Consider the following 26,491-nt stretch of genomic DNA (forward strand, 5'->3'; position numbering starts at 1 on the left):
AGAAAGATTCCCTAAAGACATTGGCTCAAATTAAAAAGAGATAACAATAAGGAAACTGGAGCATTATTGCTATTGCTGATTATTTATGGCATATTGGATGATAAAAATATACTCGTAGTACATCGAAGCTTAAGAAATAAAGGTACTTTCTGATATGCTTTGATCAAAAACATAGGGGCATACTTTTCTCTATATGTCGAGAACGGTTAGTGATAGAATGATTATTTTAGTTTTGCCACTAAAAGAAGAAAAGAAAAACAAAAAACAGCATAATAATTGTGTATAAACCTCATTTATTTTGTCAGTTATAACGATTTCTCAAAAAGTCTATTTTTCCGTGATTTTTTAAGGTTCTCGCAAATATCTCGGTAACCAGATAGAGCTATTAAAAATATGAGGTGGTCGTTAAATTCAGCGTTCAAAAACGCATCGAAACCATGTTTAATATTTCAACAACTAAATTGTTCAGTACATTTTGCAACTAAGATAAACAAATTTTCTTACCAAAATTTACTTTCAAATTTTATGTAAATAAGAGTTGCTGGAGAAAACGAAATCCAGATTTAAATTCAACGCAAAAAAAGTACTTTAGAAATAACGTGTTGCATCACATAGATGCTGAGATCGATTTTATCGATTAGTGTAATAGGTCAAGGATGGCCGTAAGCCATGGTTAAGCCACTCTAAACCTGAGAACATACTTCAACACTTTTAGCGGCCTATGCTGATGAGCAGCTAAAATAAATATATCTCAGATAAACATTTATTTTGGGCCTGCTGGCTAAAAAATTGACTTGCTTACAGTTCCATTTTTTTACAGAATTTTGTTACAACCATCTCCTAGAAATTACCATCCATCCACACCTTATAACTAATCCGCTCGCTTCTATAGCCTAACCATCCTGGCTGCGCCTCGCCTCGGCGCGTACGCATGTCGCTCTTTTCTCGCTACGCTTCACATTACCAGCCTCTGCCTCCGTGGCTAACACCTAATACTTAACTACTATTTACAATATTTTCAGTTTTCTTACATGTACATCCTCTTATATTTAAATCTTTCCTTCTCCATTACTTTTTCTCCTTCCTTCTCTTTTTCTCTATCTTACCTAACACCCCCTTCACCCATGCTACTGCCCTTTTGTCTCCCCTTTCATGCAACAATACCCCCATGCTTATCTCACTCTTTTCCACCTCTTCACACTCCTCCAACTAGTGCTCAACTTTTGCATCCTGTTTTCGGCACGATTCACACATTCTCTTCTCTTCATGCAACCGGATATCATTCTCGCTACAAGTTCCTGACATGCTTGCTCTCCTTTCTCATACAAATATAGCGCACTCTTCCTTGGCATAACACACACATAGTTCACGATAAACCTTCACTCTTATTCTTTCCTCTCCTTTTGCCTGCTTTTTCCATGCCATTCTTTTAAACCAACTCATATAACTTCCTTCCTTCCTCGTGCTTCCTTTTCACTTCATTCATCTGCAATCCATTCGTTCTAAAATAACTTTCGCTTTCCACCTCCATCTTTGCACTACTACGTCTGTTCTTCTTCTCCCACCAACACTCCCTAACCAGCCTACTTCGCGCCTCTTCCAAAATGTTCTCTTCAGATTTACACCCTCGACTACCTGTTATAATCCTTGAAATCGTTCGTCCTATTTCCCACCTGACAATATAGTTCGGCGTATTTCTTGAAAACCCTAGTGTCCACTTTACATACCTGTCCTGTATCCTATTCACCTCTTCACTTACCTTTCATCCCCACACCTCCACTCCGTAAAATAAGACACTCATCACTAGCGAATCAAACAATTTTATTCTCCTTACAAAATCATCTGACAACAACCTCTTCCCCAGCCTCTACACCTGCCTCATCATCACATTTGCTCTTTTCACCCTCTCTTTTATATGACAATCTACTCCCATATTCCTTCGAAACAGGAAGCCCAGGTACACTAAATCTTTCACCCCCTGTACCGCTTTTCCCTTTCACTTCCACTCCCCTCCCTTATCACCCACCTCCTTTCCTAAACACGATCGATCATATTTGGTTAAAATACATTTTTTATAAATGTCCACATGTATTTGCGGTTATGAGTGAATGTTTGCGTGTGTGCATGTGTAGATCTGCGGATGCATGGATGTTTGGATGTGCGGATGTCTAGATGTTTCGATGTATGTAATCGATTCTTTTTCACATGTTGCCTCGACTAGTCGTGTGACGATGATAACTGCCCCGTAAGGGGATGTGTAGAATGATTCGCTCATACGCTAGTCAGTACTGTGTTCGTCGACGAGTTGACATTGTCCTCGTCAAAGACGAAAAGCCCTTTTACTTAGCCCTGGAGAGGTAAAAGGGTTATCACTTCCAGGACGGCGGACTCACCAGCAATCGGACCAGAATCCCTATCGAGCGGGTTTATATTTAAAAATATGGAAAATTTAAACAAACCTTCAACCTTATCTTCTAAACACGTATGCCCGAAAGACGTTAACGCATTTTGCTTCATTTGTGGAACATTTATTCCGAACAAAAACGATCGACGATCGTTCAACGAAAATTTTCGGAATATATACAAAGAATGCTTTAATTCAAATATAGCTTCGGGAGATTGGGATCCGGATAGTATTTGCAATAACTGCCGCAAAATGCTTTCTATTTGGAAAGCAACTAAAGACGAATCTAAATTGATCTTCATTAAACCCACAGAATGGAATGAGTCATCCAACGAAGATGATTGTTATTTCTGTAAAACCGATATCCGTGGTTAAAATAAAAAAAATTTACATAATCTTAAAGACGCCCAGGTAAGATAAGTAAAAAAAGTATAGAAAATGTATCAATTGAATCTAAAAATGATGATGATGATGATGATGATGATGATGATGATGATGATGATGATGATGATGATGATGATGATGATGATGATGATGATGATGATGATGATGATGATGATCACAGGTTTCTAGTCGCTTGTTTCCTAATGGTCGAGAAAGTTTTATACAACGCGACAAGTGTTTAATAACACCGGTTTTTAAGCTGCTGCCAGTACCCTACTGACTCCTAAATGTGCAAGAGTTCAGAGCATTTTGCGTGCACATTACTTGTAGCCGAAATCACATTATGATAAATAAATGCATGCTTCACATTCCCCCCAAATGGTCATTCCTTTATTCCTTAGTTCGCTATACATATATATCTTGGATATATGGGTTGATTGAAAATTTCGGTTAAGTGGACAAGCAATGTCGACGATGCACACTCTTTCACCTTTTTTTCGCATTACGGTGTCAGGTCGATTGCCTCGGCTGTAATACTTTCTCTGGATAGTGACATCCCGATATAAGATGTAATCTTACTTTTCTAAAACAGGTATTCGATTGTATCTATAGAAATCCATTTATTCTGTTAAGAGTCCTAGGTTTAGGGCAAGTTGTGAATGTATAATGTATAGCCAAATATTGGACGCCTCATAATCCAATTCGTGTTGATCTAACTTTTTAGGGTGTTCAACACGGATGGCTCTCTGTCTACATTGATTTTCTAATTCCTCTACGTTTTCTGCCCTGATATTTAAAACCTCCTCTGAGGACAAATTCAGGGTCGTCTAGTCAAGACCGCATGCTGTTAAAATAGTCTTGCAACTGAAAAATGGTGACTTATACAGTTTTTCACATCTACAATGCCTCTAACCTCTCTACATTAAGGTTGAAGTACCCTTTTAATCGCTGAATTAATTTAGCACATTCGCTGCTTCGTCATCTCCACGCGGCCAATTCTGTTTAACCTTTCAAGGTCGGTGTTCGACCATTTGATGAACCCGAAGGAGTACATGAGGACAGGGGTAGCTTTTCTTATTATTCGTATGTTAAATAGACTTAGATTCAAGAATACCCAGATGTTTATATGTGTTGCCCTTAGCTATTGCCTCAGTGTCATTTTCGAACTTGTTCTCTAACTCTGTGGTCCCTAATTCCCCTCTGGTTAAATGCACTGTTTTGCATTTATCTAGTCCGAACTTCATGTGTATATAATTGGAAAACTGCTTTGTGACATCGATCAGTAGCTGAAGTTCCTGGTCTGAACTATCCTATAGCTTCATGTCATCCACATGCAGAACATAGGTCAGTGAATGGCCGTCCTCATTATCATGTATTCTGAACCTATAAGACATGCTATTTAGTGTTTAGCTCATTGATTTCGGCGCTAAATAGAACTATAGTGCACTGAAGGAGTCTTCTTAAAGTATACCCGTCGTAATGTGTATTGATCTAGTTATACTTGGTGGTCAATTATTGAAATACTTGATTAGTGTACCTTAAATCATCATTGCACGACTTGACAAATCAATGGCGCGTAGGCCGATTTTGTAAATCAAATAGTCATGCGGCACGGAAGGAAATGCTTGATTGTAGTCAATGTATGCTATGTGCAAGTTCATTTGATGTTTACGAGCTCGAGGCGAGCAGGCTGTGGTCACTAATACGAGGTGTATTCAAAAAATAAGGTGACTTTATGGTTGTCTAAAAAAATATTCATTTATTCCTCAATATTTATGTTGTCCCCTTCAAAGTAATCAGTCAGATCTAATCAATTAAAAAATGTTCGAGAGCCAATATATAATTTTTTGTCATCAATTTCGACCTAGTGATTATCGTTGCAGTAAAAAACTAAAAACTAAAAGAGTCATATTTCGGCAAAGGAACGTGCTGATATGAAAATTGATGTCGAAATTAATTATAAATGTTAAATGAAAACTGCTTTCAAGCATACTTCCATCATCTTTGGTTTTTCCTTTAAACACTATTATGAAAATACCAATAGAAAAACAAACAGAAATATATAAATAATTATTTCAGTAATCATTTATCTATTTTTATTTGGGTTACTATTGGTTTATTCAATTCATTAAGTTTTAATTACATTATCTACTAATCATTTGGATATAACTTTAAGCATTTATTATGTCATCTTAAACTGTGGGCTCGTTTGATGGCTCCACCGTCGATTATCGGTCTGCACTCCTAAAGCATTGGATGACCACAGCCTGCCTGAGTCATCATGGCAACAGCCTATAGTGACTAGACCTTTACTGCCTCTTAAGTATAAAAAATGGTCATTTAATGTTTTCTGGAAAACATTTGTAGTGCTCAAATCACGCTCCATTACATTTTGTTAACAATGACCGTGCTCATATAAACTAATTATATAATAATTATTTAAATTATATAAATTTAAACTCATTAAGCAGTTAACGAAAAATCATTGTCAAACTAAAGCTAACTGGAATGACCGTTGCAAAATGAACTAATTAATTTCTAATAAACCTGCATTTATTAAAGACTTAAGAAAAATATTCGTGAAACTCGGATCACCTACAATCTTTTCCAGCACAAAATTGTTATCCAAAAAATTATCTTATAAGTTTCCGTACATGCTTTGACGAATCGCATATGATTACGTGCTAACCAGCACATGAGTCGCTCTAATTAGGCACTAATTATTGTTTATTTTGCACACACATGTGTCGAAGGTCATAAAATAGTATATTATGCACATAGGGGAAAAAGTATATATTAGATTTCGAAGAACGGAAGCATAATTTACGGTAATTTTAAGAATAATTTGTAGTGACTCACAATAAAATTGCCGAAAAAATTCAATTTAAAAATTTATCTAAATTTCGGGAAATTTATGGAAATTTGTGTTAATTTATTGTAACTTGAAGGTAAATATGGCAACTTACCGTAAATAGCAAAAAATTTAATTAAACAAATGTTCATAAATTTCCGTAAATTCATTACATTTTTTGGTAATTTATGGTAATATTACAGGTAATTTATGGTAACTTAAGATAAATTACCCGAAATTAAATTGTAAAATTACTACAAATTTCCGGAAAATAATGAAAATTTTCGGTTATTTATGTTAAATTTACAGGCAATTTATGGTAACTTAAAAAAATTACACAAAATTCATTTTTAAAGGTTCTTAAGAATATCCGAAAAGGACGTTGCAAAAACAACGACAAAATAAAAAGCACACCTTAAAATGTGATCGACATTACGTCCGCCTATCCCGATAACTCTCACAGCGCGCTTCTCAAAACAGCTGAACGCTAAGCGCTCAATATTTTGCATTAACTGCAACACTCAGAGCTCGGGAGAAACAGCTGTGGTAAAATAACGCCAGCATCAAGTGCGGTCATAATAGTCATATTAACAACTTGCTTCTCGCAACGTTAGAACGCGAAGCGTTCAATATTTTTAATTATTTGCAACATTCACAGTTCGAGAGCAGTAATGATTCCTAAATAAGAGCAGTATGAGATGCTATTGTGCCAATCATATATGTCGTCGATTTCCAGCAACGCTTGAACGCGAAGCACTTAATATTTTCAATTATTTACAAAATTCACAGTTCGAATGCAGCAACAGTCCTAAATGGAGGTCAATATTTTTAACTAACCACAATATATATAGTTTGAGGGTGCATTTAAGCTAAAATAAAATCAGTATCAAGTGCCATTGTGCCATATATCGTCCACTAAAAGCAACGTTCGAACGCTAACTGCTCGATATTTGGAATTAACTGCAACACTGACAGTTTGAAGGCAGTGATGGTTCTACAATAAGATCAGCATTAATACTGAGAAAACTGTTTGGCGGAAACAATAAAAATTTTGTTACCTGAACAAAATAATTTTTTTGCTCTTCGTGCAACAAAACTATTTTTTTGAGCCAACAAAATGTGTTTGTTGAGACCTTTTGTTGGTCAAACAAAACTGTTTTGTTAGCATAACCAAATTTTTTCTTGAGTTAATGAAATTCTTCTGTCATCCCAATACAATATTTGCCGGTTTAACAAATTTTGTTGGTTTACCTAACAAAATACCTTTGTAAGGCCAACCATATTTTTTCAGGTGAAAAACATACTTTTTGTACTCTCAAAACCTAAATCAGTCGTAAAAAGCCACTATTTTGTAGATAAAAGTTATTTACAAGTTCAATAATTGGTTATTATTACTAAGTTTAATTTTAAAGAATCTTAAAATTCGATCAATGTCATTGAATAAAGTAAGTTAATTTAACTAATTATATTTAGTGATCGAAACAAGTTACTCAGAAATAAAAGTCAGTTTCAATTTCAATTTAATAAAGTAGTGAATGACTTTGCTACAAAATAGTTTTTCTTACAACTGATTTATGTTTTGAGAGCACAAAAATCGCCATATCATACTTATAAAAATACCAAGAATTACCGACAAATTATTAAATGTATGAAATCAAAATATTAAATATACAGAATAAATAATCGGAATATCCTTATTTATTATCCTCAAACGCATCTTGAGCAATACCATACTCTAAGAAACAAAGCATAAAGTCGTTTTATTTCTGCGATAAATAGACAATTTAACTATTTTATGTACGAGCTATTTAAAAGTATCAAAGTTTTAAAACGTGTATTTACGTATACATTTGAGGCTAACAGTTGGATTCTTACTTTTGAAGATACTGATCAGGCATTGCAGATCCCAATCCTCCAGAATTCGACGCGTCACGTTATCAATGTTTATTGACATCACTTATTTATCAATTATCATCTTATTACTTATTTATATCACTTTCATTACTTTAAACACGTATCAAGAAAACGGAACACGCGATTTCACCGGTATTATCCGCTATAATGAAAATGAACTTTTATTTCGGTTCACGTGATCTCAATAAACGATTGCGCAAAAGTGGTTTTATAGTTCGTTCATCTTACTAAATAGTTTTATTGGCTCAACAAAAATTTGCTTAGTACAACAAAATAGTTTCGTGTTAAGAACCAAATATTTTGTTTGGCCAAAAAAATAATTTCGTGCCAACAACAAAAATTTTGCACTGACAACAAAAACTGCTCAAACAAAATGATTTTGATGCGATTACTAATTTTTTTTTTTAGTGAAGTGCGGCTGGCACAATGTAGCATACAAGCTCCGCTACCAGTTTGCATCAATACATTAGGTTTCAAGTAAGATCATGTGCATTAGCTACTATTTAGTTAAGAATAGACTAATTGCATTTGAAACATATTGTATATTCTTAATTGTAAGGATAAGAGGTGGCTACTCGAATTAATTTTAGCATAGAAAGGCGATTTAGCATTCTGTAGGATTATCATGCTCAACTACACCAGTCACCTTGCTCAGCTAGAAATTCGCTGTCACAAACGTAACAATGTAAGTGACTTCTAAAATCCTTATTTTAACATATCTTTGGCAGTATGGCAATTAACTATTATTTTTAAGGTATAATTACATAATTGTTTGAAAAATCAGTGAAGAAATAATTTACTTAACCACGACCGGCTATATAATAAAACGGCGTAAAATGAAGGAAAGTTTGCTCAATATTATAAGAATGAACATGTAAAATCTGTAAACTGTTTCTTATTTAGAATGTGGAATAAATGAAATACACCATTTACATTTTTCGAACGGAAACTGAGTTAGGTTAGTTACAACTCATAAAAAAAACTTCTTTGTTATGAAACTTGTGAATAACTTCACTCAGTTCATGCGTCAAAATAGTCTGAGAGGTGTATTTCATTTAACATACTTTCTACTTCAAAATATAATTCTTAGAACGTATGAAAATCGCCAAGAAGAAAACGAAACTAACTTTTTGTTTGTTTCGTTTCTTATATTGGTAAGTATCTATATAATTCCAATGTTTGCATGGCATTTGTATTAAAAAGTCAATTGTGTTTAACTGATTATTCTCATCAAGTGATTTTTCCAATAATTATAATAGAATTCTACATTAAAAATGATTCTGTATTTCCAGATTGCTGAAAAGACATTTGAATATGGTTTTCAGATATCGTCTACCAGTATTGGGTAGTAACTTGTTAAAAGTAACGAAGTTACTTTAAAAGTTACGTTACTTGTAACTTTCTCAGTAACTTCGTTACTTTTCGAAAAAAAGTATCTGTAACGTAACTTAGTTACTATTTTCCCGGTAACTTATAACTTTTTTTGAAGTTACTTTTTCGTTAGTTTGTATTTTTTTTTTAATATCTTTCTTTTCATTGCTTTAATATAAAGGATGAGAATTTCAAAAAATGCGCCCGTCGAGGAAACAAAAGATGATTGTTTTCGCGTTTGCGCGTTGGTTTTCATCTGCTTTGTAAACAAGGAAAAATTTCTTTTTAGACAAATTGCTTCAAGCGAATCCGAAAATTCAAAATTGAGTTTTGTATGATTTTAAAAATTTGAAAAAAGACTGATAATAATGTGCGACAAAAAAACGTCGAGAAACAAAATAATCCTGCTGATAATAAATAATGAATAATGGCTTCATTCCAAAGAACTTGTTTCTTGGCTTGCGTTCTATCAACAGATCTTACGTTATCCCAGGACAGCAATTGAAAGTATTTTTACAAGGCCTTTGTGATGTTGAGGTAAATCAGACGAGGTTCGAGGATGAAAATAGTTTCACTGATGACAAATTCGAATTCTTCTCTCTTGTGACAAAAGAACAGTATCTGGAATTATTTGCTCACTGCGACAGAGGACCTAGCCAAGATAGGTACAGGTACATCAGCAAGAATGACCTTTTAATGTTCTAGTGTAAGATGCGACAAGGGCTTTCTGACGACTTTTTCAAATTCATGTTTCAATATTCGAGTAGACAAGCTGTAATTCTTGCCATTTCCACTGTCAGGCAATCACTAATGCAACGCTTTGTTCCTCGTAATATTGGATTTGATGCTCTCACGCGACAACAGTATATAGAAATGCATATCACTGAATTTGAAAATGAATGATACAATCCAGAGCCATAGACTCAACGGGTGATTGCAAAAATTGACGGTATCTATGTCAACATACTAAAATGTATACATTTTTAATCTTTCCCGCTGTCATACTGTGTTTACAAGGGACGGCATCTACTTTAGCCTACTTTGAATATAACACCAAATGTATATATTCTGGACATACAAGGGCCTTATTTTCCCGATAGTCGGAATAATGACGCTGCCTCGGTATCAGATGGAAAATGCCAGCACTTCTACCATCTGGACAGCGACAGCTTTCTACGGAGGAAGCCAATGATTAACGTTTAATCACAAAGTCTAGATGGATTGTAGAGGCTAGGAATGGTCACATAAAAACTATATTCAAATTCTTGGACAATACTGTGCCAATTCTGCATCTTCCAAATCTGGGTGATTTTCTCGCATCGCTGATGCAATAAAAAATAGGTATCATCTTCTCATTGCCATGGAAGGGGATGATATAAACATGGCTCGACAATTGCTTCGGATAGCCAGAGAACCGAATGTACGCGATTTTCCACTATTAACTATAAACTATTTAAAATAGCTGACTATTGGGACATATTGAATAAAATTAGCCCCATCCTATGTACAGGACAGAATGCAGAGGGACGACACAGATGATTTTCAGATTGAAATATTCGTAAATGCGGATAGGACACCAGAAGCAGGATTATTGAGGATAAAGGTGTTCTCACGATTCCACAGTGCAAGAATACATCAGTTATGGATTGCATACCAATCTATTAACGAAGATGACGAAACGATTGATGAGGAAGTCAAACTTGTGCAAGGTCACTACTGTACATGTGAGTCTGGTGCTCGAACTGTTGGTGCATGTGCATACGTTGTCTGTGTATTGTGGTTCCTTGGATATACACGCCATGAACAAAATATTCGAAAACCTCGACAAGATTAATCCATGCAATCAACGATGCTGAAAATAGGGCACAAGAAGAAAATCTCTTTGACGTCATAGATATTTGAAAATATATCTCAGTGGTGTCAATAACCTTGACCTCTCCGCTTCTTCTAGATTTTTTCCACACTTTTTCTTATAGGCTGGATGATCTCGCTTTAATTAACTGGATCTTTCCTAATCTTGTCTTAAGTGGTTGATTCATTCCCAATCTTGCCTTAATTGGTTGAATTGTTCCAAATGTTGCCTTAATTGGCTTAATGGATTCCAATCTGGCGTCCACTGGCTAGATCATGTCCAATCTTGACTATTGGGAAGTATATTTTCAATCTTGTCTTAATTGGCTGGACCATGTTCAATCTTAACATCACCATTTGGATCATTCCAAATATTGCTTTTCTTGGCTAAACAATTTCCAATCTTGCCTTCATTGGCTATATCGTTCCTATACAATTTTTATATATAAAATTAGCTATATAATTTCTGCCGGCGAAGAAATATTGGAAGCTTCGCGTTTTGACGTTGCAAAAAGCAGACAATTTATATGATTAGCATTACTGCACTTGGTACTGACTTTATTTTAGCATCATTGCTACCCACAAACAGTGAGTGCTGCATTTATTTCCAAATATTGAGCCCTTAGCGTTCTAACATTGTGAGAAGCGGGCAATTTATATGATTTTTATTGCCGCACTTGATGTTAACCTAATCTCACATGGCACTGAGCACACTTTGCACCATTTCGCCACTAAAGGTAGTGATTGTATCAGTTATGATAAAACATTGCGCACTTAGAGTTCGACCGTTTTGAGAAGCGTGCGATATATATCATTGGCACAATCCCACTTGATACTGACCTGTTTCTATCACTGCTGCTACCCTTAAACTGCAAGTGTTGCAGTTAATTCAAAATACTGACAGCTTAGCGTTTTCCCGTTGTTGGAAGTGTGCGATGTACATGAGTTACACAATAGCACTTGATACTGACCTTCTTTTAGGACTTTTGCTGCCTTCGAACTGTGAATTTTTCAAATAATTGAAGATAATGAGCGCTTAGCGTTCTACCGTTGCTGGAAGTCGACGATATACATGATTAGCACAATGGCATCTGATGCTGACATTATTTAAGAATCATTGCCTCTAACTGTGAATTTTTCGCATTCTAACGTTGCGAGAAGCAGGTTGTTAATATGACTGTTATAACCGCACTTGATGCTGAAGTTATTTTACCACTGTTGTTTTTCTCGAGCTGTGAGTGTTGCAGTTTATGCAAAATATTGAGCGCTAAGCGTTTAGCTGTTACGAGAAGCGCGCTGTAAGAGTTATCGGGATAGGCGAAGGTAATGTTGATTGCATTTTAATGTGTGATTCTTATTTTGTCGTTGTTTTTGCTCTCAATGCTATGCAGTTATATCATATGCACTGATTTTGAGCTATTGGCGCCGTATATCGCTAAAACTGTCCATTTAAACAAAAAATTAAGGATATTTCTTTAGCCCCTGATAACCTGCAATATTATCAACTTTCAGCCAAATTCACGGAAAGGCATTTTTCCATGTATTGTGTGCGGAGTCCTTTATGAAATTTGTTGGCAATTTATGGTAATATTGAAGGTAGCTTATGATAACTTAACATAAATTCCACAAAATTAAATTTAAAAAAGTCTAAAAATTTCCGGAAATTTATGGACCTTATGAAATTTTTTGGTGTTTTATGGGAATTCCAGAAATGTCTGGAAAATTTTAGAAAATTTACGGTAATTTGATCAATAATATATGGTAACTTTCTATAAATTGCCGTAAAATTGTATTACGTTAAGTAGGCTGATTATCGTAAAATGCGAGCTGTACTGTTTCCCTGGGAGTAAAAAGTAGAGCTTTAGCCCCGCTTCATAGCCGTCGAAAAGGACTGTGATGGCTGTAATTCATCACTGGATCATCAGAAATCAAAAAATAGAAAAGTTTTTAATAGTTTAGAAGTTTCTCAAAGTAACGCTATCGATTTTTGTGTCTATTGATTTTATAATTTTTGGTAAAACTTGGAAATAAAAACACCGATTTTGCTCTTACAAAAATCAGCAGATTTGTTTTTGTCAAGTTATTAATGATTATTTAAAAAAAACTCGACAGCGTTACCTCATTATTTATGTGTAGAACCAGTATACCAGATTTCAAAAGGATCGATGCAGTAGATTTTGAGTTAAAGCCATCACCGACTTTAAAAATGCAAAGTGTAAGAAATATGCTATAGTTTTGTACACTGGAAAATCCAAAATGAAACGTTAATAAACTAGTAATTTTTCTATACTTATATAGAATCATCGTTGTCAGACCCGTAGAATAAACAGCTTTCACCTTCAATATCTATAGCATCCTTTTACTACTGCCTACGTCCAATTTTCTCCCTTTGCATTCATTCCGTTTTTTTAACAGCGATCGTTTTTGAGCAACGGACTCATCAAACTCTATATCTCTGTTAGTTCTGCTCCGATTGGTCTGAAATTTTTACAAAATATTCTTTAGACGTTTTGAATTTATAGTTAAAATAATAAAAATGTCAAAAAAGTATAAAAAGCTCCCCCCCCCCCGCTACATGAAAAGTATAATTTTGAAGTGATAATTTCTTAAAGCACAGTGTGAACTCGCAAAACTGGTTATGGTAACGTTTAGGCTTCCACGGTTACGCTTCCTATTTTCTATCTCTCCTTCCGTACTCCCACCGACAGACTCATGCAAACCCTCTCCCTCTCTGTCTTTGCTTCGCCTCTTCCACTTCTGTCCCTTTTGCTGCTCTGTCTCTCTCTCTCTCTCGTTCTCTCCACCTCTCTCCGCTCCTTACTCTCTCGGTCTCTTCCTCTCCATCCTTCTCTGTCCCGACTGAACGACCTCCATCCTTCGCTGTCCGACCGAACAAACGCAACACCGGCAGGGTCTGGATCGAGAAATCTCTCTGTCTCTCTTTTACTTTCCCTTTTTACCATTTTCCTCTTTCTCATGTTCCCTTTTCCTTTTTATTTTCTCGATTCCATATTACTGTTTTACCTTTCCCTTTTCATCATTGTCCCCTTTCCTATACGATTAATCCCTTTCCCCGTTCCCTTTAACCTTGATCTTTTTCTATTTTCTTCTTTCATTTTTCTCATTTCCCTTTCCCTTCTACTTTTTTCTTCCCCGTTTCTCATTTTTCTTTCCTTTTTTTCCTGTTCACTCTTCCTCCTTTCTCATTTTTTCCTTCCCTTTTCCTTTCCCCCATTCCCCTTTACCGGTTCCCTTTCGTAAGTATTTTATGATGAAAAGTTTCAAAGAAAAACCACTTCAATTTACATCATATAAAGTTTCCACTTTTGCCGGTTGTCCCACGACGGCTCATGTGGTTTTTGTCTATATTCTTACTTGCATGGTGCAGTGTATGAGCAGTGGGTGACGATTGTTTGCATTAAGTCCTTAATGAGTACAAGTTGATTAAAACTTAATTAGTTTATTTCAAAACGGTCATGGTCTAAACATTTTGTGAGGGTGGGGGAAAGTTAGGTATTAAGAATGTATTCCAGAAAACTTTGGTTGGTAATTTTCGATACATACGTATACGAGTCGGGCATGATCAATTTCTAATTAGATCATGTCATTTTAGTTCATGTCAAGTCATTTCATGTCATGTGTTATGTGTCAGGTCATGTCATGTGTCTGTTCATGTACTGTCATGCGTTGTCATTTCAAGTGTCATGTGACAGGTCATGAAATGGCACGGCACGGCATGACACATGAAATGACATGACCAAACACATAACATGGTATTATACATGTCCCATAGCACGAAATGACATTACACATAGCATAATTTAATATATGGCATAGCAAGATACATCACATGACATAAAATCGAAAAGTTCTACGAATATTAGGCTATTGTTCCGTTAACGTTAAGAAAGCGTCTTTCATATCATAACAAATAAGCTTTAGTCTATCTTTTGGCTAAGAATTTGAATAAGAATTAGGCTAACTTCATTTGGAATGCAATTTAGTAAACACGTAGAAGTTTTAAGAGAAATAAAAATCTTTAGAAATTTCTTGTTGTGAAAGTTATAGGAGCCTAAATTACTCCTAAAAAGGTAGCTAAATGAACTTAGCCCAATGCTTATCAATCGCGGAAAGATATACTGAAGCTTATTTGTAAGAAGATTTTAGACGCTTTATTAATAGAACGGAACAATAGCCTAATATTCGCAGAACCCATCAACATGACATGAATCTAAATCTGATGTTGGATTTCCAAAATTGAAAATGGCGGATCCACTTTAGTGGACATGAAATAGTACAAATGTTTGGATCTGGATAAAATTGATGGTAGTCAAGTTTTTGGGATTGCTAAATTCCATTCCCACAACCTCCGCTTATCTACCGAAGGGAACGCGCATTTTAGAAATACAAAAAACGCGTGAACTTTGGCACCCTTATTGGCTAGTTCTATATCCACCACGTGCTGCAAGAAGTAAATATTTTCAATAGTACAGTTTTCGTCCCCTCCATACCCCATACTTCATACTCTCCCGTCTTCCTCTTGGTCCCCTGTTACCATACCATTTTCCATCGCCCAACATCTGTCCTCCATCCAGTCTCCTGGTATCTCCCCCTCTTTATTTATTATCTTCTCCTTTCATTTCCTTTTGAAACTCTCTCCTTCCCTGCCCAGCCCCCCTTCCTTCCGAATTTCCGCATTTAAGTATCCATAGTACTACTATATTCTCATCCCACTCTCCTAGTAAGTCTTCCGCCCTTACTATTTACTATTTACTTTCTACCCCATCCTTATCATACACAGTCAAAAACTTATGTTTTACCCCTGCTATCTTTACTTCCCTCATCTTCATGCCCTCCCCCTTTCCCATTACATAAATTTCTTCCACTAATCCATACTTAACACCTGTTATAATTTCCTCACTAGCCCTTCCTTTCCTCTTTACCCTGACCGCCTCCTGTAGCATCCACCTATATCCTATTTCTTTCTCTCTACCCACGTCTACACCAGCCCAATCACATAAAATTCCTGAATATACCTCCTGAAATCCTCATCTTTCTTCTTTACCCCTGCTATGTTGCATTACAGGACCTTTAACACTCCTCCACCCTGCTTTACTCCCGTCCTCCTAATCCTCACGAAACAAATTTCCCTGCACTTCCTTCAACACCTCCTTCTCGTCGTCCCATATCCACATTTTCTCATCTACTTTTATTGTCCAAAACCCTAACTTTGACGCTCTCTAGTTACTCCTCTCCTTTCTTGTCCTGTCATCTAGCATTCTCTGCACATCCCTTTTCTTCCTCGTCAAATTTTTATCGATGAAAACATTCTTGTCCTTTATTCTATTTTTGTTACGCATTAACACAAATTTAAAAAACATTTTCAGAAAAGATATTCTATTGCTAAAGAGATGAACTTTGAACATCAAGAATTACTTTTCAAGAAAGTACTTGAACCTTCTAAAATTTTATATATAGTAGAGCCGCGATATAACGTTTACGCTTCTAACGAAATCCCGCATATAACGAGAAATTGCTGCACTTTCTTTGTCGTGAAAGAGAAGGGGCGAAATTCGTTTCATTAACGAATCCCTGCTTATAACATATGCCTTTCGCAGTCCCATAAAATTCGTTATACCGAGGTTCTACTGTATTTCTAATGAAAGGGATGATTCTTCAGCAACGACTATAATATAGTTTATATTTCATGCAAACATATTTTTACTTTAACTGAAAAATAGTCAATTTGGACCAAAAGGACATATTTTCCAAAAAACGTGAATGTTTTCACGCAACAGATAACTCTGAACTTAATAAGTAATTTTCAAAGAAGCTGTCGGGTGTTTGAGAAAAAAAATTCAACTTCAAATTTCCAATACTTGGCATTTAAAGCTCAATTTAGATTTATTTTATTAAATAGTAATTTCATTAGTTAATGATTTAACTATTTTTTCGAAAAATGTTATATTTTCAGAATATTGTTTGGCATAAATAATTTATGAGGAAAAAAAATTATATTTCATCGGAAAAAGTTTTTGACATTTTTAATTTTTAGTTATTTAAATACCCTTACAAATCACCCATTGCTTAAACATACTAAATACAATTTTGATTGTCGATATTTGAAAATTTAAGAACGTAAAAATCCACTTTTTTGTGCCACGAATTATAGAGTTGGTGAGAATGTTCGGGAAGTCCCCTAAAAATAATCCTTATTATATGCTCAACTAAAATGTTTAAAATAAGAAGTTTAATTCTGGATATTTGATAATATAAAAACGTCAAAAATTCTCTTTTCCTATTCTACGAATGATGAAGTGGATAAGAAAGTTCTGTTGGAACCCCCTAAAAACATACCATAAGGGTGGTTGTACATTTGTAGGTAACTTTAAGTACATGAAATATTAAACTAATTTCTTTTAAATGCTGATGTATTGTTTTGACAGTTTTTTTTTCTAGAAAGTAAATCTTCTTCATTAAAAATACAACCAATTCGTTCAAAGTTCAAGTGCGTAGTTAAAAATTATTTGTAATACTTCGCTCGCGAGTTTGAGTGCACCTAGGGCACGGAACTGTTGTTTCTCGCCCTTCGCGCTCGATTATGTATTTACATCGGGCTACGTGCTCGGTCTTTATATTTTCGCACATTCTTGCGCAAACCTTTTGAAATAAAGACTCAAAACATCCATCATTGTAGTTTTGTGATTGTTATTTCTCTTTTGTCAAAAGAGCATAGCTCGAGAGTTTTAATAAACATACGGCGCGCGACTGATGGCTCTCGCACTTTAAGCTGGGTCTTTGTATTTCTCCCAGATTGGTGCACAGACGTTTTAAAATTAAAAGTTAACGGATCGACATATTTAATTTTGTGATGGTAAACTCTCTTTTGCTAAAGCTCTTTTGGCTTTAATGAATACATTCTCATCACGTATTTTCTGCTTCGAGCTCGACTTTGTTCAAATTGTCAACTTCTTTACATTATATACAACACTTTTATATAGAATATAATACATTTTTTATGTAATTCTGCCTGGGATTGCTTATTCAGATATTGAAAAATGAAGCAGAGATTGTATTTATCATGATTATGTTAATATTTGTTTCTTATTTTGCTTTAAATTACATTCTAAGCTGCGATAAAACATGTATCACTTCAATAAATTTATATCATTACAATTCATAATATGCATAAAATTTGAATCATACTAATTCTTATTTCCTTGTTTTCATAATTTTTTACTTTTAATTTTGTTTTCTACGATTGAAGAAAAACTACTGCGCATCTGCATAGGGTATAATGCAGGAACCTATATTGGGTACTATATAGGATCCTTTGTTCTCTTTCGTCTTTCTGTCCGCTTTCAAAAAATTTCATTTTCTAATTTTTAATTTTATTTTTACTATTGAAAGAAAATCTACTCGTCTTATCTAAAAATGATTAATAATAAATCTATAGATCTTTCCAGGCGAACAACTTTTGTCTGTTAATTTTAGTTTGTACCTTTTGTTGTTTTTTCAAAAAATTCAATTTTTTTATTTTGAATGTTATTTTTCACGACTAAAGCAAAAGCTACGTATATCAAAAATTATTCATGAACAATTTCAATGAGTTTTCGGTATTTTTTGGAAGCGTAACTTTTGTCTATTTATTTTTTTAATAGCTTGTGTGTATTTTTTTCATAGCTTGCGTCGTTTGTAAAAATGTCACGTCCTGTGACGTGTTATAACTATGTTATTTATACTTACATTATTAATCATCGCTATATTTATACTTGTAATTTATATTAATAATTATGAAGGGAAAGAATTATGTTCTTATGAAAACGCACGAACTCGTGCATATTTATTATTGTCCACTATGTTAAGATCAATATTATAAACATCGTTATACAAACCAATTCTTTTGGACTCAAGGTACTGCAACCCCGATTCTACGCCATTAAATATAGACACCTGGTTATACATAGAAATCAATTAATATCAATTGTTTCGTTCCCTCGCCCTCAAGTTTTTGGTTCTGATCGCAATGTAATCTAACATATATAAACTCAGGATCTGAATAAAAAATCAGTCATTCTCAAAATTTCAAATCGAGTGGAACCTCTGCTAAAAAATACATGGATAAGTCAGTCAATCTCCACATTTCTAATCGGGCGGAAGCTCTGCTGAAAAGTACATCGAAAAATCAGTCAAACTATGATCTTCAAATCGGGCGGCAGCTCTGCCCTAGACTACAACGAAATAAATCTCTTAATATTATATTAATTAAAAAACTCCGGTTATCTGAAAATTATTTCCAAATGGTCGAAGAATTTCAACATAAAAGCAGAGTCAGTGTTGCGCTTCGGAAATTCAATCGAGCTGAAGTCGATTCGAATTTCAAATCCCTTTTAAATAAGTGAAACTTTACTCAGAAGATTCCTTTTGACAATACCATTGTCATACATAATCACCCCTGAGTACCAGCAGCAGAGACGAGCCTACCTGCAAACTTGCAAGCTCCTTTGACAATACTCATTGTCAATCATCGTCACGGTCAATAACCAGAAGGACGATCAGCCCCACCTGTTAACTAGTAACCAGCACGACTATCTGAATCCTTTCGAGCCAACGACAACAAATCTGACTGAGTAGGAAAAAATCAGTTTTAAAGGGATCTTCAAATATTCTAGTGATCCCTAGTTTTGCAAGTGCAATTTGGATTATAAAAATAGGTAAGTTTAAGTCAACGAGTTCATAACTCAAAATATTTACCATTTTTTTTAAAACTTAACCATTAAGATCTACCTTTATTTTAAGGTGAAGATCTGGAATGAAGAGTTTCTGCTACTTGTGAATCTCCAGTGCAAATTAAATTAAAACTTAAAATACAAGTAAATTTGAAAATTAAATTAAATACTAATATAATACTTCTCGATATTTTTCAAGTCAGCTATCTCTCTTTAAACTTGTGATTTATTGAATTTAATAAACTTTTAAATATTGTATATTTAGTTGCATTTTAAGTTATTCCTAGAATAGTGTGTAGTCATCTTGACCTTCGGAAGTTATTTTCATCCCTGTTTCGAAATCCTAGATTTCGTTCAAAAATTTATTTTTATTGTTTTTTAGCCATAAAATAATAACTACGCATCACATAAAAAATAATTATTAATAATTTCTAACTCTTTTTTAGATAAACAAGTTTTGTCTCATTTTTTTCGTGGCTTGTGTCGTTAGTCCAAAATTGTTTTATTGTTTTATTTTTAATGTTTTTTTTACGACTAAAAACAAATACTACCCGTCCTATCAAAAAGTGATTGATAACAACTTTGTTAGATCTTTCCAGGGCGAAATTTTACATAAAACCAATATCTTCTCATTAGGATGAGAATGTTAAAATATCTGTTGTTATCCACGTCTTTTTCTGGTCAAGTTAATCTACATGCAGTGTTTGTCCTTCAGTTGAAGTGTACGACGTCCGTGACTGTCTTTAAAGTTCCTCAACCACCCGCTACTAGGTTTAAATTCAACCGATTTTTGCAGCACCTTTCCATTGTCTTTAAGTTTTGGGTAAAAAAACCGTGCTTGTTCTTACAAAAGTAATCCCGAAATTGGTTCACCGATGGTTCGTTTCCCACAAAACCATGCCTAGACAAGTTTATCAAGAAGTTCAAGGTTAGGAGCGGAGCCGTTTTTTTACTTTTTCTCATTACCATAAACATAGAAAAGGGGAATGTAATATTTAATTATCATAATTGTAAAAAGATTCTTGTAACCATAACAGTATAAACTGCTCTTAATAAGAGAGTGAAAATGTCAAAATCACTTAGCATTTCGTAATTATCACAATGAAAATAAGGTTAATTCAAGGGTTATCCTTCAGTAAAATAAACCTCTATTCGCTCGTATTACATACTGTACGACATGAAAAATTCACTGAACCGAGATTCAAATAGTGGTGCAGTGGACATCCCGAAAGATCGGTACATGCTATCGATCCGATTGGTTTACTTAGCTCGCCACTGAAGTCGCAACGCAACCTATCCACCCGGAGCACCGAGTGAATTAATGACGCAATCGGCAATGAATGGATTGCATCACCTAAAAAACATTCCTTTTTGACATTTCTGTGACAGCCGTAACATTACTCCATATTCCCACTTAGCGTAGAAGGGGTTTTATAAAATGGCATGGGCGCGTATTCAGAATTCGTTTCCGAGGTTGACACCCTCAGTTACAAATGCATTTTAAAATTATTTTACAGATCGCAACTCGTTTAATAGTGTAGTGGTTAAGACTATTGACTTGCATGCTTAGGTTTATGCGTTCGAATCCCCCCCCCCCCGTTGCGTGCGAAATTTTAATAGTATTATAAGCATTATAACTCACAAATGCCGAATAATTATAAGTATATCCGAAAATATTTATGAGAAATAACCGTGCGCTTATTTATTAGTTATTTTTCAGCAATACTTTTCCACAATTTATAGTGCTGTCTAAACTGTAGTCTACGCCAGTAATCTAATTTAAATCTCTTTATATTACTTGTTAAACTGACATGATAATTCGTAATTGCATCATCCAGGAACTGTACAGAATAACGACTGGATCGGTAAAATCTACTGATCAGCAGGTCAGCACCACTTGAGAATTGGTATTGGTTATCATCAATGTTCTTTTTTCTGCGTGTAGGTATTTGTAAGTTCACTGAAATATTTCATGACTTTGTTCTTGTTTTTCAAGATGGTTGAAATGGTGGAATGTGAAAATCCATATTCTTTGCAAAGCTTGTCATTTTTTGTTCCTTTTTCAGTTTTTCGAGGAAATCCATTTTTTGTTGGATTGTTAGCATTTTACGCATTTCTTTCTGGAAATATAACATATCCAGTTTTTAGTTAAGCATCCTGCCACACGTAATCACTGACTACTAACTTTAGTTTTGATATAAGAACTTGTGAAACTGTGTCAGTGCAAGGAAAGAGAGAAAATAAACAAAACGAAACATTTTTTTGACCTTGAAGTTTTAGTCGGAGGTAGAATTTTTTAAGTTGGTTACTAAGACTCTGGAATCGTTTAATTTAAGCGTTTGAGTTGATCTTTTTATAGCCTTCATGTTAAAAGATATTTGCTGAAGTTCACCAGCGTAGAAAAGGTTTAATGGGTAAACCATGGCTCAACAATGGCATAAGCGTGACGCAACCGTGGGGTGAGCGTGTGTTAACCGTGGGGTAAGCGTGGAGTGAGCGTGGCTCAAGATTAAATCAATGTTCACCCATGGTCATCCCACGGTTGTCCCATGATTATGAACAATGGGATAAGCATCGCTAATGGCCCCTCTGCCATGCTTCGCCCACAGTTGAACGAGATTCGGTTGAAATTGAACTTGGCAAAATTTTCGAAAATGGACACAATCTACTAAATTTTCCTCACTTTTTAGAAAGGATTGATGGATACATATTTTCTTTTATTGGACTTTGCGCAATTTTTTTAAGAATCCGCGTAAAAGAAGTTTGCATGGCTCAAGCATGGCAAGACACTTGTAAATATTTGGCTAAAGAATGAGTCAGGGCTGAACACTAGCATGGCGCAAGCCTTGCTATTGTCCGTCTCCCATGCTTAGGACACGCTAAACAGAAATGAATATTCTTAAAAACATGTAAATGTCAGAGAAAATTAGCTTGCGTTCAAAATGAAAACCTCACGTTTGTCAACAGTCTGCACGTCTCTAAATCATCAGTTTTCTACCCGGGTGCACCGGGTCATGCACGAGGTAGTTTAGCGCGTGTTCTACAAGAACTTTTTAAGCATTTAAATTTATTGGATAAATGGTTATGTAAAAACAAAACTATAATTAACTTTAAACAATCAACTTTTATTCAAGGCACTTGGAAGGTAAGTCTTTACTCATCGAGAAGCGAATCTAGACTAAAAACTGAACGTGTCCAAACCAAAAATTCCACATGCATATACCGTACACATTTCCATCGATGTTTATCGGTTATATTATATACAAATGATTCATAGCTCTTGTGAACTGTATTTCTTCTTCTATTCAAGGAAAGGATTATAATTTTGGAGACTTTTGGATTTCAATATTTATTCGAGCAGAGTTTCTGCTTCCAGTTACAATATTAGAATGCTGCCGTGCCAGGAGGCCAGACCGCTTATATGTGTATTGATGATAAGACGTCAGAGATCAGAAGTGGCTGGACTCCGGATTCAAATGTGTATGACTGATAAGACGTCAGAGATCACAGGTGGCTGGACTCCGGATTCAAATATGTATGGATGATAAGACGTCAGAGGTCATAGATGGCTGGACTTCAGATCTAGATATGTATGGATGATAAGACGCCAGAAGTAGCTGGACTCTAGACCTATTCACAGTCTAGAGATCTCTCTACTAGACTTCCCAGAATACCTGACGTGAAATATATCACTTAAATACTAAGAAATGTTAGATTATATTTTTGCCCTATATACATTTTTAACTATTTAAATAATCCAAAAAATTGAACCAACTTCCAACATAACTACCAATGACGAGCCGACGAGCCGTGGAAAAAGAATCGCGCTCCATGTAGCTCAGCACGTATTTTACAAGAACTTTTTCAAAATTTAAATTTTTCCAACAGCTAAAATAATTAAAATTGTAAGTCGATTATTAGAGTGCACTAGATTGAGCACCAGGTCGTTTAACACGTATTCTACAAGAGCTTTCAAAAAATTAAAAATTTGTGAATAAAAAAAACGATTCCAAATGGCGAGGCGACGTCCTGGGTGCACTGGGGCGCGCACCAGATAATTTAGCACGTATTCTAGGAGAACCTTTCCAGATTTATATGGTTTCAACTGCCAAAATAACTAAAAAAATAATTATTTGACGATCCGGGTGCACTGAGTTGAGCACCAGGTACTTTATTGCGTATTCTACGAGAACTTAAAACAAATTTAACCTTTGTAAATAACGAAAGCAATTCTAAATGGCGAGTTGACGACCCGGGTGCACCGGGTCACGCACCAGGTAGTTTAGCGCGTATTCTACGAGGACTTTTTAAGAATATAAATTGTGCTAACTGCCAAAATAACTACCAATGACGAGCCGACGATCCGGGTGAATCAAATCGCGCACGAAGTAGCTTAGCACGTATTCTACAAGAAATGTTCCAAATTTAAATTGTTCCAACAGTAAAAATAACTAAAATTGTAATTTGACGATCTGGATGCAATTGATCGAGCACCAGATAGTTTAATATGTATTCTGCAAGAACTTTTTAGGAGTTTCAATTTTGCCAAATGTCAAAATAACTACCAATGATAAGTCTAAGATCTGAGTGCATCGAATGGAGCACCAGGTAGTTCAGTACGTATTCTACGAAATTTTTTTACAAATTAAAATTTTGTAAATAACGAAAACAATTTCAAATAGTGAATCGACGATTTGCATAAAACGAATCGTGCACTAGGTAGCATAGCACATAATTGACCAAAAAATTCAAAATTTAAATTATTTCAACAGCCAAAATAACTAAAATTGTAATTTGACGATCCGGGTGCAATTGATCGAGCACCAGTTAGTTTAATACGTATTTTACGAGAACTTTTTAATAATTTGAACTTTATGAGTAACGAAAACAATTCCAAATGGTAAGTCGACGAGGAGGATGCACCGGGTCACACAATGGGTAGTTTAGCACATGTTCTGCCAGAACTTTTTAGCAATTCAAATTGTTTCAGCTGCCAAAATTACTACCGAAGATGGACCGAAGATCTAGGTGAACCGAATCACAGATCAGGTAGCTTAGCACGTATGCTCAAAAACTTTTTGAAAATTTAAATGGTTCCAAAAGCCAAATTAACTAAAAATTGTAAGTAGGTAATCCTGGTGCAGCGGATCAAGCACCATGTGGTTTCATACGTATTCTATGAGTACTTTTTACAAACCTAATTTTGATTAATAACGAAAACAATTCCAAATGGTGAGTAGAACACCCAGGCGCACCAGGTTGCGCCGCGCGTAGTTTAGCACGTATTCTAGAAGAACTTTTTAAGAATTTAAATTATGCTGTGTGCCGAAATAACTACCAAAGGTAATTTGACGACCCGGATGTACCAGATCGATAACCAGATACTTTATTGTGTATTCTATGTGAAATTTAAAAAAGTGGAATTTTGTGAATAACGAAAACACTTCTAAATGGCGAGTCGACGAACCGGGAGCTTTGAAAAAATTTAAATTGAACAAACTGCCAAAATAACTACCAATAATAAGGACTGGGTCGCGCACCAAGTAGTTTCGCACGTATTTTACGAGAACTTCTTAAGAATTTAAATTGTACCAACTGCCAAAATAACAACCAATGAGGAGTCGCTGATCCGGGTAAATCGGATCGATCACCAGGTATCAATCACCAGGTCGAATCACCATTTGGAATACGTATTGAACTACCTGGTGCTCGATCCGATCTACCCGGATCAGCGACTCATCATTGGTTGTTATTTTGACAGCTGATACAATTTAAATTCTTAAGAAGTTCTCGTAGAATACGTGCGAAACTACTTGGTGTGCGACCAAGTCCACCCGGATCATTGAAACACCATTTGGAATTCTTTTCATTGTTCACCAAATTTTAATTTTTAAGAAATTTTCGTAGAATACGTATTAAATCACCTAGTGCTCTATCCATTGCACACAGATCTTCGAATCACAATATTTATTTATTTTGGTTGTTTGAACAACTTAAATTTTGAAGAAGTTCTCGTAAAATACTCGCTAAAATACCTAGTGCGTGACCCGGTGCACCTGAGTCGTCGGCTTATTATTGGTAGTTATTTTGGCAGTTAGCACAATTTAAATTGTTTGAAAGTTCTTGTAGAATACTCGCTAAGGTACCTGGTGCATGACGCGGTGCACCCGTTTCGTCGACTCGCCATTTAGAATTGTTTTCGTTATTCACAAACTTTAAATTTTTTAAAAGCACCTGTAGAATACGTATTGGAAGATCTGGTCCTCGATCTGGTGCACCCGGATCATCAACTTACAATTTTTAGTTGTTTTGGCTGTTGAACAATTTAAATTTCGAAAAAGTTTTTCTAGAATACGTTTTAAGCTACCTGGCGCGCTATGAGGTTCACCCCGATTATCGGCTCGTCATTGGTAGTTATTTTTGCAGTCAGCACAATTTAAATTCTTAAATAGTTCTTGTACAATACGCTCTGAGTTGCCTGGTACGCGACCCTATGCACCCGGGTAGTGAACTTATCATTTAGAGACGTGCAGACTTTTGCAAAACCTGAGGTTTCCATTTTGAACGCAAGCTAATTTTCTCTGACACTTACATGTTCTTAAGAATATTCATTTGTGTTTAGCGTGTCCTAAACATGGGAGACGGACAAGAGCAAGGCTTCCGCCATGCTAGTATTCAGCCCTGACTCATGCTTCAGCCAGATATTTCCAAGTGCCTTGCCATGCTTGAGCCGTGCAAACTTCTTTCACATTGGTTCTTATACAAATTGCGCAAAGTCGAATAAAAGAAAATATGTATCCACCAATCCTTTGTAAAAAATAAGGAATATTTAGTATATTGTGCCTATCTTGGAAAGTCTTGCCGAAGTATAATTTCAACCAAATCACGTTCGACCGTTGGCGAAGCATGGCAGAATGGCCATCTGCCATGCTTGACCCATTGTACCCATTGTACCCATTTCGCGTGGGTGGATGACGAAAAATTTTT

General features: G+C 35.2%; 1 protein-coding gene across 1 annotated transcript in view; it reads left to right on the forward strand.

Moving 5' to 3' along the window:
• Positions 1-10,305: 10,305 nt before the first annotated feature.
• Positions 10,306-26,491, forward strand: part of LOC117169809 — a 37,199-nt gene continuing 21,013 nt past the window's right edge. The window contains exons 1-2 of the mRNA XM_033356316.1: positions 10,306-10,344; positions 10,435-10,668. Of these exons, the coding sequence (XP_033212207.1) occupies positions 10,306-10,344; positions 10,435-10,668 (273 nt within the window). The remainder of the gene's footprint in view (positions 10,345-10,434; positions 10,669-26,491) is intronic.

This window comes from Belonocnema kinseyi, chromosome 3, assembly GCF_010883055.1.
Source record: "Belonocnema kinseyi isolate 2016_QV_RU_SX_M_011 chromosome 3, B_treatae_v1, whole genome shotgun sequence".
Taxonomy (NCBI): domain Eukaryota; kingdom Metazoa; phylum Arthropoda; class Insecta; order Hymenoptera; family Cynipidae; genus Belonocnema; species Belonocnema kinseyi.